A 14,591-nucleotide genomic window follows, 5' to 3' on the forward strand; every position below is an offset into this window, starting at 1 on the left:
AGAGAGAATACAGTGAAGGCGCCTGCTTGATCTCAATAGGCAGGGAGTTCCAAAGTGCAGGAGTTGCCATACTAAATGATCAAGCTCTTACAAATGCAGAATGGGCATTATTTGGCACCTGCAGTACTTTAAAAACAGACATTAAAAGTAAGGAACCTGCACTACTGCAAAATGTTTTGTAATATATAGGGCTGCTGTAAACAATGAAGATAATAAGCTTCCCAGGTAGCTTGATCAAGGGCAGGTTTTATTACAAGTAAATTTCAGTGAAGTACATAAGACTTGGATGTTGCCATTGAGGAGTGATGATAATAGCTTTGAGATTTTGTTCCATTGAATTCAAGACCTCTTCATGACATAGGCTCCAATGCTGCTTACCTAAGGCCTAAACCACACTATGAGCAGATGCATGGGAGCTGCCTTCTTGCATCTCTCCAATAATGTGGAATTTGGGGGGCAGGGGAAGCATAATGTGTCATTCTGTAAGTATCCTTCCTCTCCCTCCTTCCCTCCCCCACCCGCCCCAATACATTTAGCTGCCACTTTCAAGAGTTGGTTAAACACTATCATGACAACGCATGCTTTTTATCTGCACAATACCATGGAAATTGGGGCCGATGGGGCTCAACAACCTGGGAAGAAGAACCTCATTAATCTTGGAGAAGGAAAACTCTGGTCTCAAACCTCTGCTCTCTTGCGGAATATCTTTGGGACAAGAAAAGGCTTAGGAGTGAACCCTACACAAATCCAGAGTGGAGCCCTAAGACGGTCGGTTGGCGCCTTGTATGCCTCCTTCTGGGAACTCCTGCAGCCAAACTGGTGCCAAACATATTGCTCTGCTTCCAGAAAAAATTCAAGATCTACCTGCAAAAATATTGTAAATTGTATGAATGTTAAGAAGGATGCTTGATTATAAACAGTTTGGCGCCATTAAAACAGATGAAGTGAATTATGAAGATAAGTTAAATTTAAGAAAAAACAATCTTTTTTTTAGATAATTATTAGGCTAAGTTTAATTTGTTAAAGAGTGAAATAAATGTATCTAAAATTTGAGATATAACATTGGAAAAATAGACAGTCAGGATGGAGATAAGGTGATAAATTGCTGGTTTAATTTTTATAATTTGGAACGCAGGAGCGGGAGATGTGAGGAAGTCCAAAGGAGATAAGAAAATATGTTATAACATGTAACACTTTTGTTTGCTTATTTATATTGTAACTAAAAAAACCTTTTAATAAATATTATAAAAAAACAACAACATATTGCTCTGCTTCCCTTTGGACCACATCAGCGAGGTCTTGTCATTTGGGCAGCCCAGGACCACCATATGTATTGCCTAATGCAGTGGTTTCACTTCATCCCTAGAGGCGCACTCCATTGTCTCTCAAAACAGACAGATGCCAACAACCCTGGAGATGTAGCACACAAACACACACATTTTGATGCAACATTCAGCTTATGCTTTAACAAAACAATGGCATTTGTATAAGAGCTACGAAGTATATTGGATGGAGAAAAACATTTTCAGTGTCTTTCCCTCATGCTGTGCCTCTTTCATTGCAGTGTAAAGTGTCCACAGTAGGGTATCGTTCATCCTGTTATTACTGCAGACTCCCAAGAGATGGTGAGCCTACTTTTGTTTAATTGACATTTAAATAAACAAATAGTAGTGTGAATGCTAAGTGAATAAAAAACTGAGATGCACGTGGTCCTCCAGATGTTGTATACTGCAACTCCCATTGGCACCAACAACATCTGGAGGGTTGTAGGTTCCTAAGCTATGATGTGCTAGCAAATATTGCCAGCATTATTTGTAGAGTTATTGCGTTTCTTTCTGCAGATGGTTAACTTAAAACTAGTCAAGCACTGTCCTTGACAGAGAGATTGGTCTGGACTTGGAACAGTCTTTAAGTTTGTATGAGTTGCAATACTTTTTTTTTTTTTTTTTGCTTGAAAGTGCAGTGTTTCATCTAAAGACTCTTCAGTAATGCTATGTTGGCAAGCTGGCACTACCAAAGAGAGAGGAAGGGAAGAAATTACCTCCCAAGCTGTTAAAGGCTAATGATGGAGACTTAGAGGAACAAGTGGTGCTACTCATGTTTATGCTGATCCTTGTATCTGGTTTGTTAGTGTGACCCTGCCTATCACTGGTGTAAATCCCTAACAAGTCTATAATATGTAGACGGCTAAGCTGAAAACAGTTTTCACTAGTACATATAAGGGACTAAAAGAACAGTTTCAATACAGTGGTTACTGCAGACAGGGCTTCACTTGTTTTACTTTTTGCTAGTAACAGAAGAAAAGGTTGAAAAGGGGGAGGAAGAGTTATCTGAGGAACCAACACCAGAGGAAGAACCTCTTAAGGACCCTGCTCCCCCACAGGAACCTTCTCCTCAGAAACCTACCACTGAGCAGGGAAGTCAACCTCAGGAACCTGAACCCAAGAAGGATGAAAGTAGGGAACAATGGCCTTCACAAGAAAAGAAAAGGGACTCTGAATTGTACCCACCTCGAAGGGAGAACCAAGAACATGGTTCAAGAAGAGAATCCATGGAAACCAAACATCAGGAAGATGAGAGTAAAAGTAAGTAGATTATACTTGCAACCATTTGGTCTCACTGACTGAGTTCATAATGGATACTTGGACTTGAGTAACTTGCAAAAAGAGGCTTGAATTGAAGCTTGCAGTTTAGGATTCTCTTTGTGTTCTGCAGCATTATTGATTTTAACACTGAGTAGTCTTCAAGTCAGCTGAGCCTAATGCCAGGAGCTTTTGACACAGGATGACAGAAAAGATGAAGTACATTTCTCCTCCTGAATTAATATTTCACTTTCTCCTTGTAACTTTGTAACAGCAATTATGCTAAAACGCATCCCTCGCTTCACTCCGCCGGAAGTGATTGTAGGACTTCTGGCACCCTACGTCCGCTTGTCTACTTCAAGTGTGCGTGTCATGAAGAACAAAGCCGGTCGGATGGGCTACACCTATGGCTTCATTGAACTGGACTCTCATGCTGTATGTTGTCATTCGCCACCCACCACCACACAGTATAGTATTGACAATTCTATGGTAGACATACACTTGTGCAAACAGTGTCACCCGTCCTGTAGCTCCCCCCCCATGTGCTTCATGGGGAAGGAGAGGAAGAACAATTCTGTCAAATCTGGATGTTTTCCTGTGCCTTTATCTTCTTATGTGACGGAGCCCCCTTCTGGCTTGTGTTTTTGTGTATAATGTTTAGTTACAATATTGGAACTTCTTCTTCTGCCTTCTCTGTCCAAGGCTAGCCAGCAGTGGTTGATAGTTAATGCATTAAGAGGATGCTCTTCCTCCTGATGTGGCCATAAAGCGTCTACTTTATAATTTATTAAGCACAGCTCAGTGTTGTCTCCAAACACAAAACTGTGGTTAACCTTAACTATGGTTTACAAAAACAAGCCAGCTTCATAAACCATAGTTTGAAGCTGACTTGCTTTAGAAAACCATGGTAGAGAGTACCTATTTTGTTTGATTTCACCTGTAATTCTGAGCTATAGTTAGTCAAACTTCTGAACTCCTTGTGGCTATGTGTCATAGTCTGGGTTTGAGCTTTTTCTTCAGGGCATAAAGGCTGGGCCAAGAGAAAGAGTATGCCTCGGATCAACTGGTGTCAGAGGGAACTGGTGACCAAGAGGAGGAAAGTGAGAGCTCCTTTGGGGACTGGTGGGACTCACTTGGACTTAGGGCTGCTAGAGGAACTTTTATTATTATTGTGACAGCTTATTTCTGGCTTAGTGGCTCAAACTTGTCTTCCCCCCACCCCCAACTGGATTCTTGTCTCCACAGGAAGCAGTCCGCATAGTGAAGGTTTTACAAGATCTGGATCCCCCAATCAGCATAGATGGCCGTGCTGTGGATGTAAACCTAGCCACCGGAAAGAGGAGGTAATAGAAACCTCACTAAAAATACACAATTATGACTCGGTAACATATGCTTTTACACCAGGCATCAAAACATTCAGATTGCTGCTTGATTAAACATTTGAGGGAAGTTTTGCAGAGGACGTTGTTTACAAAAACAAAACAGTAGCGTTATGACGATATGCAGTTGAATCTCCTTGTTAACGTGGCTGTGAACTCAGCTCATAGTTCCTTTGCAACAATGTGGTGATATCATATCTAAGCCATTGGAAGGTAGTCATAGTGAACATGAGCAACTGCCGACTGAGCTATAAAGCCAAGTTTCTTGTTGACCAAATGGCCCACTGAAACTAGTAAGGTTAGAGTGAAACAAAAGTAATACTTGCCATGCATGTAGAATCTTCAGAAAACTTAAACTGGTATTAATTCAGATGTTCTCTTTCTGTTGCTAGAAATGAATATGGAGACCACAGTGATGTTCCACGCTATAGCCAGGTATGCTTGTAGTACAATCTGAGGGAATTGACTCCTGCCTCAGCTATGCGGACACTGAGGGATTGAAGAGTTTGATTTATGAGTGTTTGCTGGCATTCTTAACTATTCTATAGAAGTTGCCATGAGGGAAATTACCTGTATTTTCCAGTATTGGTTCAGATTACTGCCCTTCCAGTTTTCCTCCATGATGAGCAGGAGAAAGTCATCTCTTCTGTAGGCATTTCGGTAATGCACATCTGATCTGACTTAGCGCCTTTTGATGTCAATAGAGGACCACTTACTGGCTTTCCTGAGTTGCACATTTAGGTCAGAGAGGCATACATCAGTGCCTTTTATTGCATGACAACCCAATACATGCAGATTAGTCTGGAGTACTTTGAATTGTGAGGAAATGTCCACCAGATGTTCTGCTTTCTTGGTTTGTGTTTTTAAATGCCTTTTCTGTATTAGGGCAAGCGGGGCACAGGTGACAGGAGAGGCGCTGACTCACAGAAGCGAAGATCAGAGTGTAAGACTCAACTTCATTTTCTTGTTACTGTGTTCTTCTGGTCACTTTCTACTTGTGAAAGCTCAGTGTCCTTATTCCATTTTTAAAAAATGTTCCTTATAGGGTCATATCCAGCAAAGCACTGCTGTGAATGTTCTATCAGCATACAGATTTCTACTTGTGCAACAGAACATTCTTCCCTCCTCTTCCCCCTGTGCACCCCCTAAATCTATTCTAGGGGTTTCCCCAACCCTCTGGAGCAGATTTGGGGAGGGTGCAGGAGGAAGTCTAGTTGTGCAAATGGAAGTCCTTGTGCTGACAAGACGTTTTGGTTGAATTTTGACCATAGAATTGTTGACATTTTCAATAACAATTATAAGTTTTTGCAAATGCACTTTTCAAAGCTGAGTATGCTTTGAAACAAAATGAAACGTGTACACCAGCCTGAAATTTTCTGGGTTTTGGATTTTGTATTGGACATCGAAGATTTTTCAGTGAAAATGCGTGTTGATCCTATGTTTGACTTTTATTCTGACTGCAAAATCTTGCAAGAACTTTTTCTGACTTGAAAAATTCAGCCAAATCTAGTGTAGAATCATAAGGCTTCCCTGCGCTAAATGTGGCTTGTCTGTGAGCCATATCTGGCTTACCAAGTCATAGGAAGTAGACATTGGTCCCCACAACTTTTATCTCCGGATGGGATCAGGAGATCAAGCTATCTATCCTTTAGAGAGTGATTGGAAGATAGAATCCCTCTGCTTGTTCTTTAGAGAGCTACTCCAAAAGGTAGCCATAGGAATCTTTTATCTCTGATCTCAGCACTATGTACCATAGCACTGATATTGAAGATTACGCCTAGTCTTTAAGATGAAAAGCCAGCATTTGCCTTCTCCTTTAGCGCTGGAGTGGGGAGTGCTGCAAGTACTGGTTTTGTGTATGTGGGTCTGCATGTGTTTGTATATGAGAGGGTACATGTTTCAGTGTTTAATTGCATTTGTGTTTGTGTGAGAGAGTGTGTATGTGTGAGACTGAGCTCTGTGAAACTGCTGAGTGGCTCCTGGAGGGATGACTGAATGTCTTTGGCTGAAAAGTTAGCTCTCCCTGCCCTACATAATTACCAGCTTAGAAAGGGTACTTGGAGTGATACCAAATGCAAACACCAATTTCTTACATGCACCCCAAGATCTGGCTTGGTTATAATTTGACTGGTTCTCTTGTTGGATTGACACTTATTGGAGGCCTCAGGAAATGATCAAGCAAAAAAAGGGACACCTTCTCAATCCTTGGAGAGAAATACATTGGAGCACAACGTGTAGAGATGTGCAGTGCTAGTCACCTCGTCCTTATTAAATTTTTAGGTTGAAATTTCATCATCTAGTATAATTTCTACCCAAGCATTACCCCATTCTTTCAGGGCTGGCCTTACCATAAGACAGAATTTCAGGGTATCTTTAAGCAACAGCAGTTACAGTGGTACCTCGGGTTAAGTACTTAATTTATTCCGGAGGTCCGTACTTAACCTGAAACTGTTCTTAACCCGAAGCACCACTTTAGCTAATGGGGCCTCCTGCTGCTGCCGCGCCGCCGGGGCACGATTTCTGTTCTCAACCTGAAGCAAAGTTCTTAACCTGAAGCACGATTTCTGGGTTAGCGGAGTATGTAACCTGAAGCATATGTAACCTGAGGTACCACTGTATTTAGTTTAATATATATTTATTATCCTGGCAACCCTTTTGGAATCTTCCCCCTCGAACACCAGAATGTCTTGGGCCATCTCTGTTTTTATTTAAATAATGTTTGACATCTTCAGAAGTATATGATGTTTGTCTTTACTTCTTTTCCCCCCTCAGCTTCCTCTGATGTGTCCACATTCATTTATGATCCAGACACTGGAAACTATTTTGACCCCATTACAGGGGTATACTATGATCCCAATACTCAGGTGAGGGCATGTGCATGTGTGTGCTCACTTTGCCATTTCAGTGCCAGGAAAAAATATTCTGTAAACATGTGCCAAATATCTCCTTCCAGAGAGATGTTCCAATGGGTCGAGAAGCATCTTCATCCCCACCACCACATACTGGGAGGAGGCGCAGGAGCCAGGATAGGGCAAGTGAACGAGAGGAGCCATCCAGTAGAGATAACCGAGAGAGAAGAGAGAGACACAGAAACAAGTCAGCCAAGGTAAAATATCTGCGCCATCATCATTCTTATGAACTGTACAAATTGGCATGGTCCAAAGATTAATGCTGCCATAGTCAAAGCTTGCTTTTGCAGCTAGGCAAGTCTAGGAACTTGCAAAATATGCAATAGATCGGGTTTAGCTTAACCTGTAGATAATCCAATTTCCTTTTAAACTCATAATCCTTTTAAGGCACCCAGCTTCTTCATGAGCACAAAAGCTCATTTGATCATAAAAACAAGCAGATCAAACACTCTTTCAAAAGAGGGCACGGGTTTGTGGATCCAGAAACCAAGTGCCACTAAACCTAAGTGTGTATTTTAAAAGATGCAAGCAAAGTGACTAAAATATAAAAATCATTATTTGTAGAAAATACTATGATTCACTGGACTGTTGAGATGGTACACTGCAGATCACACCACTTGAGTGTACACAGCATTTTTAAAATGACCATTCACTCTTGGAAACATACAATCCTACTTAGTCCCTGAAGTTGCCAAGAGAGCAAAGCCCAGTTCACATCCAGAACTGAGAGTTCCAAGGGAGGTGTTAGTAAGCCCATAAATGGGCACAAATAGTTCAGCATAACTGTCAATATTATTTTCTTCTTTTGAGATAAAAGTTCTGAGAGTGACAAAGGACTGTAATTTGATTTACAGGCTGCTTCCTCAAATTGCTCAAGCTTCCAGTTTTCCTGTGACTCATCCTGAATAAATAGGAGAATTTTCCAGTAGTAAACTGGATATCTAAAATACCAAGTTTCTATGAACAATCTGGTCTGATACTTGTGGTGTAATCTCCAGAGAATCTTACGTGCTAAGAGTTACCCAGTAAATGAATGCATTGCACTTGCCCTTGTTTAAAAGCTAGTTTGACTTGATCTGAACAGGGAGGGAAGAGCAACATTAATTGAATTCAAGAACAGGAGCTGAAAGCATATTTTCAACATCTCATACAGCCAGTAGCAGATTTCAACACTTGGCATACATGTTCCTCCTTACAGCTTTGATGCACTGTTTGCTAAGTATCTACCAGCTACACAATCCCTTTGGAACACCCCTCTGACTCTCAGCCACAGTTTGTCATTCTTAGATGCAAAAGAGTATAACTGAGGATAGCAAAAGTAGGAGAGACAAGAAACCATGTATCTCCTTTATGCTTGTTGCTGTAAAGGACGTAAAGGTACTAGTAAGAAAAATGGTTGGAGGCAGGCAGTGGGGAAGTCGAGCTGGCAATAAGTTTTAACTCCCAGTCTTAATGTTTCAGAATGAGAATCCAGAAGAAAAACTTCCTGCAGAAGATGTCTTTAAAAAACCACTACCTCCAACACTGAAAAAAGAAGAGAGTACACCCCCAGTAAGGACTTTACTTGGCATTTGTCATCTGGAACATTTAATTATAATTTATTGATCTTATCAAGTATGAGGCTTACTGTCCTGCTGAAATTTGTCGGGTGCATGTTGTAGTAAGCTAGTCAGTCACAATTCTTAGCATTGTAGCAGGGAAAGTGTCCTGTCCCCCTCTTTCTTGCAGCAACAATGAATGGACTGCTGTGTGGTTAGGGGGCCTCTTGGACTGTATCCCTAAACCTAGTTTCAAGTGGGAGCCATTGAACTTAGTGGGACTTACTTCTGAATAAATTTGCATGCATCGGATTTTGTTGTTAGTGTTTCTCTTGATGGGCTAAGTTGTTTAGATTTCATTTCTCTTCATATCAGTTTTTTTAAAATTGATTGAAAATGAGGAGAAATTATAACAGATTTCAAATTGTCTGTGTAATGTGCATCAAAAAAAGCAACATGTCAACAGGAGCACCATGTGCAAGACAGAAGAGGCAGCAGTGCTGACTTAGATTTGGTCTACACATGCAGCAGAAGGTTGCATTCAACTTGTGAGCTAGTTGAATGGCCTGTACCGTTTCAGTCTCTTGTTTCAATCAGGGATTGAGTCAAAGTCAAATTTATGCAACAATAATACCAGTTCCCAATTATCTTTATTTTGCATGCAGGCACGCTTTCCGTTTGTCTTCTTACATTTTGGCTATCAGTTTCCCCCCTAGTGAGTTCATGGTAGAGGCGAGATTCAAACCAGGGATTTCCCTGATTGTAGCTTAGTCACTTAGCAACTGTACTAGACCAGTAATACATCAGTTAAGGCATCTAAGACCTCAAATCCACTGAATTGGCTTTGGTTTGCATGTGGTTCTCATTCTGCCCCCCCCACTCCCGCCCCTTCAGCCAAAGGTGGTGAATCCTCTGATAGGACTCCTAGGAGAATATGGTGGAGACAGTGACAATGAGGATGAGGAGGAGGAGGAAGAGGAACCACAGCCACAGCCTCCACGGCCACCAGTGCAACAGGAGGAACGGCCACAGAAGCTTGAAAATGATGAAGAAAAGCTAACTGACTGGAATAAGTTAGCATGTTTACTTTGCCGGAGACAGTTTCCAAATAAAGAAGTCCTGATCAAGCATCAACAACTTTCCAATCTTCACAAAGTAAGGAAAAAAGCAGCCCATTCAGGAGAATCTGCTATTCATACTTCATTTAACAAAACTTCTCCATATTTCACAGGTGCCTCTCAAAGATGTAATTTTTCCTGATTTCTCTTTCCTTCCTGTATTGTGTCCTGCTTGAATGCACTCCTTTCTCTTTTCAGTGCTGTGATCTGCTAGTGTTATGCCTGCTTTTGAAAACAGCTTCAAATCCTGGTTTCAGATTGTGTTAACCCGAAGGCAGGTGTAGCATTAAACCATGGTTCATACTGAAAAGGGACAGAGAAAAGAGGATGGTACATGTGAGCTTGTGGGAGATATCAGAAAGTGTTAGATGATCATTATGATCCTGTTTTCTCTTTCCCAAAAATTAGCTCATTGCAAACCTTTCCAATCCCCTTCTCAGCAGAAATAAAAATCAGAACAACAGTGAGAAATTAACAACAGTGTTAGATTAGCCAAAGGCTTCCTAAAAATCCCAAGTTATACCTGAAAGGGAACAGTCATTGCCTGCTGAGTTACTCTGGGGAGGGCATTCCACCAAGTTGGTGCCCAAGCTTCATTTGGCAATGACACCTGAAACAAGGCCTCAGGTGGCCATTTTTAAGAGAATGAAAAGCTGTCTTTTTAGGAACAGAAATACATGGAATGGATATGAATAAATTTAGTTTCTTTGCTTTCATTTTGCACTCTTAGGTATATTTATTTTGTAGTAATATGTACTCAGCTGTTGGAATTCAGTATAGCACTTCATTTTATTTCCAATTGTTTGCCCATACATCCTACTATCTCACAAAACCTAAGAAGTGGCTAAACATTTTACATGGCTAGAATAAATATTTTTCATTGCATGAAGTGAGACAATTCAAAAGCTATTCATCCATTTTGCTTCTTACAGCAAAACCTGGAAATTCATCGTAAAATAAAACAATCGGAACAAGAGCTTGCGTATTTGGAGAGGCGAGAACGTGAGGTAATTACATCTGCTTTGTATGGTCCTGTGCAGCTGTGGCTCTGCATAAACAAAACATTAATTCCCTGTGTGCCCCACCAATGCTTACTTGGATGTGTGTGTGTGTGTACATACACACACACACGGTGCAGCAGGTATCTAGATTCCAGGTCCTGAAAGTGAATTAAACAATCATCCATCATCTATCCAGTTTTTTGTCATGCCGTAACAGCCTTAAGCAGCACCATCAGTTGATATTGAGAACTTTCCTTTGTGTGACCTCTGTGCCTCCCTGAGATTTCCATTGCCATCTGGAGAGTGCTGTTGTTTACCTTGTTTTTCTGGGTGCCATTAGTCTACCTGCTATTTAGAAATAAAGTCAAGTGCCAATAAAGGCTCCAAGTGGGAAAGAATTAAGCAACCTGATCATGTAGGAACATGGTTTGTTATAAACACCCAGCCCTGGGGACTCTTCTCTTAGCGTGCACAGAGACTGCACTGGCTCTCATTTTGCCTTGATAGGGAGAGACACAAAATGGATCTGTCAGAAGATGTAGACTCTGACTGCTAAATTTATGCCCACAGAAAAGTCTTGCTTTCAGTGTGCAGTAGTGTTCTTGGATATGAATGTCTTATATGAATGTCTTAATGCTAGCACTTCATTCCACACTTCCAAAGAAAATTAAACACCCTGAAAGATAACCAAATGGTTTCAATTTTATGGAGATGCAAGATCAAAGTGGCTGATACTTGTTCTTTGATATTACATTGATAAGTTAATAAGATGGGTAGGCTCTTGTAGATGCTTGTTTGGAAATGTCTGGAAAATAAAGCAAGATGCTCTGTTGCAGTGCTGAGGGACTACTGGGGAATTTTTCTCCACTCCTTAGGTTAGTTGCACAAATGTATAACTTTTAGTGAATGAATGCATTTTGGGAGGGAAAATCTGGGATGCCATCTTCACTAACTCTGCCTTTTAATATAAAGGGAAGGTTTAAAGAAAAAGGAGGTGACAGAAGAGAGAGATTTGAGGAACGGAACTCTCCAGAGAGAAAACGACCGAAGAATTTCAGGAATTCTGAAAGGTATTGGGACATTCTTATCTCAAAGTTTTTTTTTGCCAACTTATTCCGTAACAGTGAAACAGGCTTCTTTGCAAAGTGTGGTCTCTCTTTGTTAGAGGCTCAATGACTATCTTACAGGGATGCCATAGTAACGGCTTTGCTGAATTGACAGATGGTGGTGATGGTGGGAACTGAAGTGCCTCTCAACTCTTTAGGTTATATCCAGCTAAGTTCTATTCAGAATAGATCTACAGTATTAAAATTAATGCACCCTGGCCTAGATGCTCATTCTTTAGGCAGCTAACAGCCCGGCTCCTAAAGTTTCTTTGCCTCTATAAAACATGCTATTGCTTATACAATAATTTCTATAGCAGATATGCTCCTGAAAGTTTATTCATGCCAGCATACTTACATTTGTTTGCAGTGACTACAAGCCCTCAGATAGAGGAAGACTGGAGAGCAATAACAAAGGAAGCCGTATGATGCAGGCTATGGGCTGGAAGGAAGGTTCAGGTCTGGGTCGCAATGAACAGGGCATGACGTCACCAGTGGAGGTAAAATTCTTGTGTTTGCAAAGGCAACTGTTTTGAATTATTGCATCTTACAAGCATGAACAGTATCCCTGCAATATCTCTGCTTACTGGCATCTGAAGTGCTATTAGTGGAAGTGAGGTAAAGGGTCTTCTTGGTTTCAGCACCCAGGATATGGAATATCCTGCCCTGGGAAGTCAATCTGTCCTCCTTATTAGCAGAGTCTTCACATGAAAACATTGCTGTTCTAGTTATATTTTTTGTTAACTCCTGTTACGTTAGCTGTCTTGAGCACTTAACTGAAGTGGAAAGTGAGGGGTATGGGTTTTTTTTAATGTGGTTGGCAATACTGGAGCAAGGTGGGTTGTGGTGCTGAAGGTGGGATTCAGAAAAGAATCCCCAAGAATGGAGGTGGCATAGCATGGCCACTTAAAGTACCAAACACTCAGTGTCCTTATTTACAGCATTTTTAGGCAAAGCTAACTGGTATTAAATTATGTATTCTCTGTACATTATCCTTACTCAAAGCAATATTGTTAAGCTATGTTTTAAATAGCTTGAAATGGCTTTTGATTGTTCAGGTACTCACTTGAACACGCAAAGGGCTAAAACTGTCTAGAGACAGGGGTGTGTGCATGTGCAGGCAAGTCCTGCCCACAATGTCCCTGCATGGGGGCTCCTTTCTTATTTTTGTCCAATGAGTGGAAAGACATGAGGAGCCTCCATGGCTGGGCTTTTGCAGGGAGGGGCAGTTTTCACCCTCATGCGTTTGGTGAATGCCTGAACTGACCTGTCTGTAACATGCCAAGCAATGTTTATTCCTTCTCTAGTGATAAGAAGTGCACTTGGTGAATGTTCTAGGTGCAAGTACAACTAGCTGCTTTTATCTCTCTCTCTCTCTCTCTCTCTCTCTCTCTCTCTCTCTCTCTCACTCTCTCTTTATTTTTCCAGGCTGAAAGTCGAAAGAGGGGAGCAGGATTAGGGACCCAAGGGAGGCCCAGCAGAAGGCAATCTAATGAAACGTACCGAGATGCTGTGCGGCGAGTCATGTTTGCCCGCTACAAGGAACTTGAATAAACCTGGAAAGAAATCCCACCATACCCAACACACCCCATACCCTTTGGCCCTTCTTTGTGTCTGTCTTGTTTTTTGAATCAATGTTTTTTTGCTGCTGAAGTGTGTTTTTGTTTTTGGAATAAAACAAAAAAGTCAATGTTTGGTCTCTTCTTTCCCTCTTTCCAGATTTTTGAGCTGAATCTTACTGGAGAAATAGTTTCTGTTCAAATCCCTTTGAAATGATAGTACATTTTTATATAATTGCCTCATTCTTTCTTTCATAAAGTGAAAGAAAATAAGATTATTGATATACAATGAACAACATGGAAATATTAAAGAAGTAATAAATGACTTCATAAGAACAGAAAGGGAAATTGAAAGCAGTGCAATGTTACCAAAATAATTGATACAGCACAATGTATAAAGAAAATAACAGCAACTGCATAAGATTAACTGCCAAAACAATAAAGCAATTATAGATGGATACAGATATTATATAAAATTACCAAGCTCTACATTGCAGTCTCCTAATACTGACTGCAGCCCATCTATTTCTAAAGCACTGTAAGTTTCCTAGCTGTTCTAGCCACATGGTATTTTAGCATTAAACTGAAGAGAAGAATCATAGTTGATCACCAGTCAGGTATGCTGCTGGTTTTAGCCACAGGCAGTGCAACCCTAAGCATAGCTACTCAGAAGCAAGTCACACAGTGTTCAGTGGGATTTAATCTTAGGTAAATATGTATAGGATTCCAGCCTGTAGCATGCTACAATATTATGAGAACCTAGTATTTTTTCCGCCCATTTAATGAGTGGCCAATATCAATATCCTCTTAACCTATGCTTTTACAACAAATGCCTCCTTTTGGGCAAAGGGTTTAATTCTTAAACAATGTGCAAATTCAAAATTTTCCTGTTTACAGCCTCCACACCCACTACTGTATCCCTGCTGGTAAAGGTAAAGGTAAAGGTACCCCTGCCCATACAGGCCAGTCTTGACAGACTCTGGGGTTGTGCGCCCATCTCACTCAAGAGGCCAGGGGCCAGCGCTGTCCGGAGACACTTCCGGGTCACGTGGCCAGCGTGACATCGCTGCTCTGGCGAGCCAGAGCTGCACACGGAAACGCCGTTTACCTTCCCGCTGGTAAGCGGTCCCTATTTATCTACTTGCACCCGGAGGTGCTTTCGAACTGCTAGGTTGGCAGGCGCTGGGACCGAGCAACGGGAGCGTACCCCGCTGCAGGGATTCGAACCGCCGACCTTTCAATCGGCAAGTCCTAGGCGCTGAGGCTTTAACTCACAGCGCCACCTGCATCCCTATCCCTGCTGGGGAAACCTATATATGCATCAGTATGATACCAGCCTTACTTCAGAGCTAAATAAGGGTGTGCAGGTGAGAGATTGTAATCTGAAAAAATGATGGGGAGT

The 14,591-nt window shown here is 41.3% G+C and overlaps 1 protein-coding gene and 1 long non-coding RNA gene across 9 annotated transcripts in view; one reads left to right on the forward strand and one right to left on the reverse strand.

Annotated features, from left to right (window-relative positions):
• RBM6 (RNA binding motif protein 6) overlaps positions 1-13,320 on the forward strand; it is a 55,414-nt gene extending 42,094 nt beyond the window's left edge. For 4 of the 8 annotated variants that reach the window (XM_083726512.1, XM_083726510.1, XM_083726514.1 and 1 more), the window contains exons 8-21: positions 1,565-1,625; positions 2,292-2,585; positions 2,857-3,017; positions 3,828-3,925; positions 4,354-4,396; positions 4,847-4,904; positions 6,734-6,825; positions 6,915-7,067; positions 8,332-8,421; positions 9,303-9,563; positions 10,459-10,533; positions 11,500-11,597; positions 12,001-12,130; positions 13,059-13,320. In XM_083726512.1, the coding sequence (XP_083582638.1) occupies positions 1,565-1,625; positions 2,292-2,585; positions 2,857-3,017; positions 3,828-3,925; positions 4,354-4,396; positions 4,847-4,904; positions 6,734-6,825; positions 6,915-7,067; positions 8,332-8,421; positions 9,303-9,563; positions 10,459-10,533; positions 11,500-11,597; positions 12,001-12,130; positions 13,059-13,184 (1,740 nt within the window). In that variant the 3' untranslated portion in view covers positions 13,185-13,320. The remainder of the gene's footprint in view (positions 1-1,564; positions 1,626-2,291; positions 2,586-2,856; positions 3,018-3,827; positions 3,926-4,353; positions 4,397-4,846; positions 4,905-6,733; positions 6,826-6,914; positions 7,068-8,331; positions 8,422-9,302; positions 9,564-10,458; positions 10,534-11,499; positions 11,598-12,000; positions 12,131-13,058) is intronic. The other 4 variants (XM_083726513.1, XM_083726511.1, XM_083726516.1 and 1 more) reach the window with 1 other exon arrangement.
• On the reverse strand, positions 10,299-13,171 carry LOC310838868. Its single transcript, XR_014561189.1, has 2 exons — positions 13,040-13,171; positions 10,299-12,996 (listed from the first exon to the last, which is right to left on the reverse strand). It is a non-coding gene; the product is annotated as an uncharacterized lncRNA (long non-coding RNA).
• Positions 13,321-14,591: the final 1,271 nt, after the last annotated feature.

This window comes from Podarcis gaigeae, assembly GCF_964106915.1.
Source record: "Podarcis gaigeae genome assembly, chromosome: 2".
In the NCBI taxonomy this organism is placed as follows: Eukaryota; Metazoa; Chordata; class Lepidosauria; order Squamata; family Lacertidae; genus Podarcis; species Podarcis gaigeae.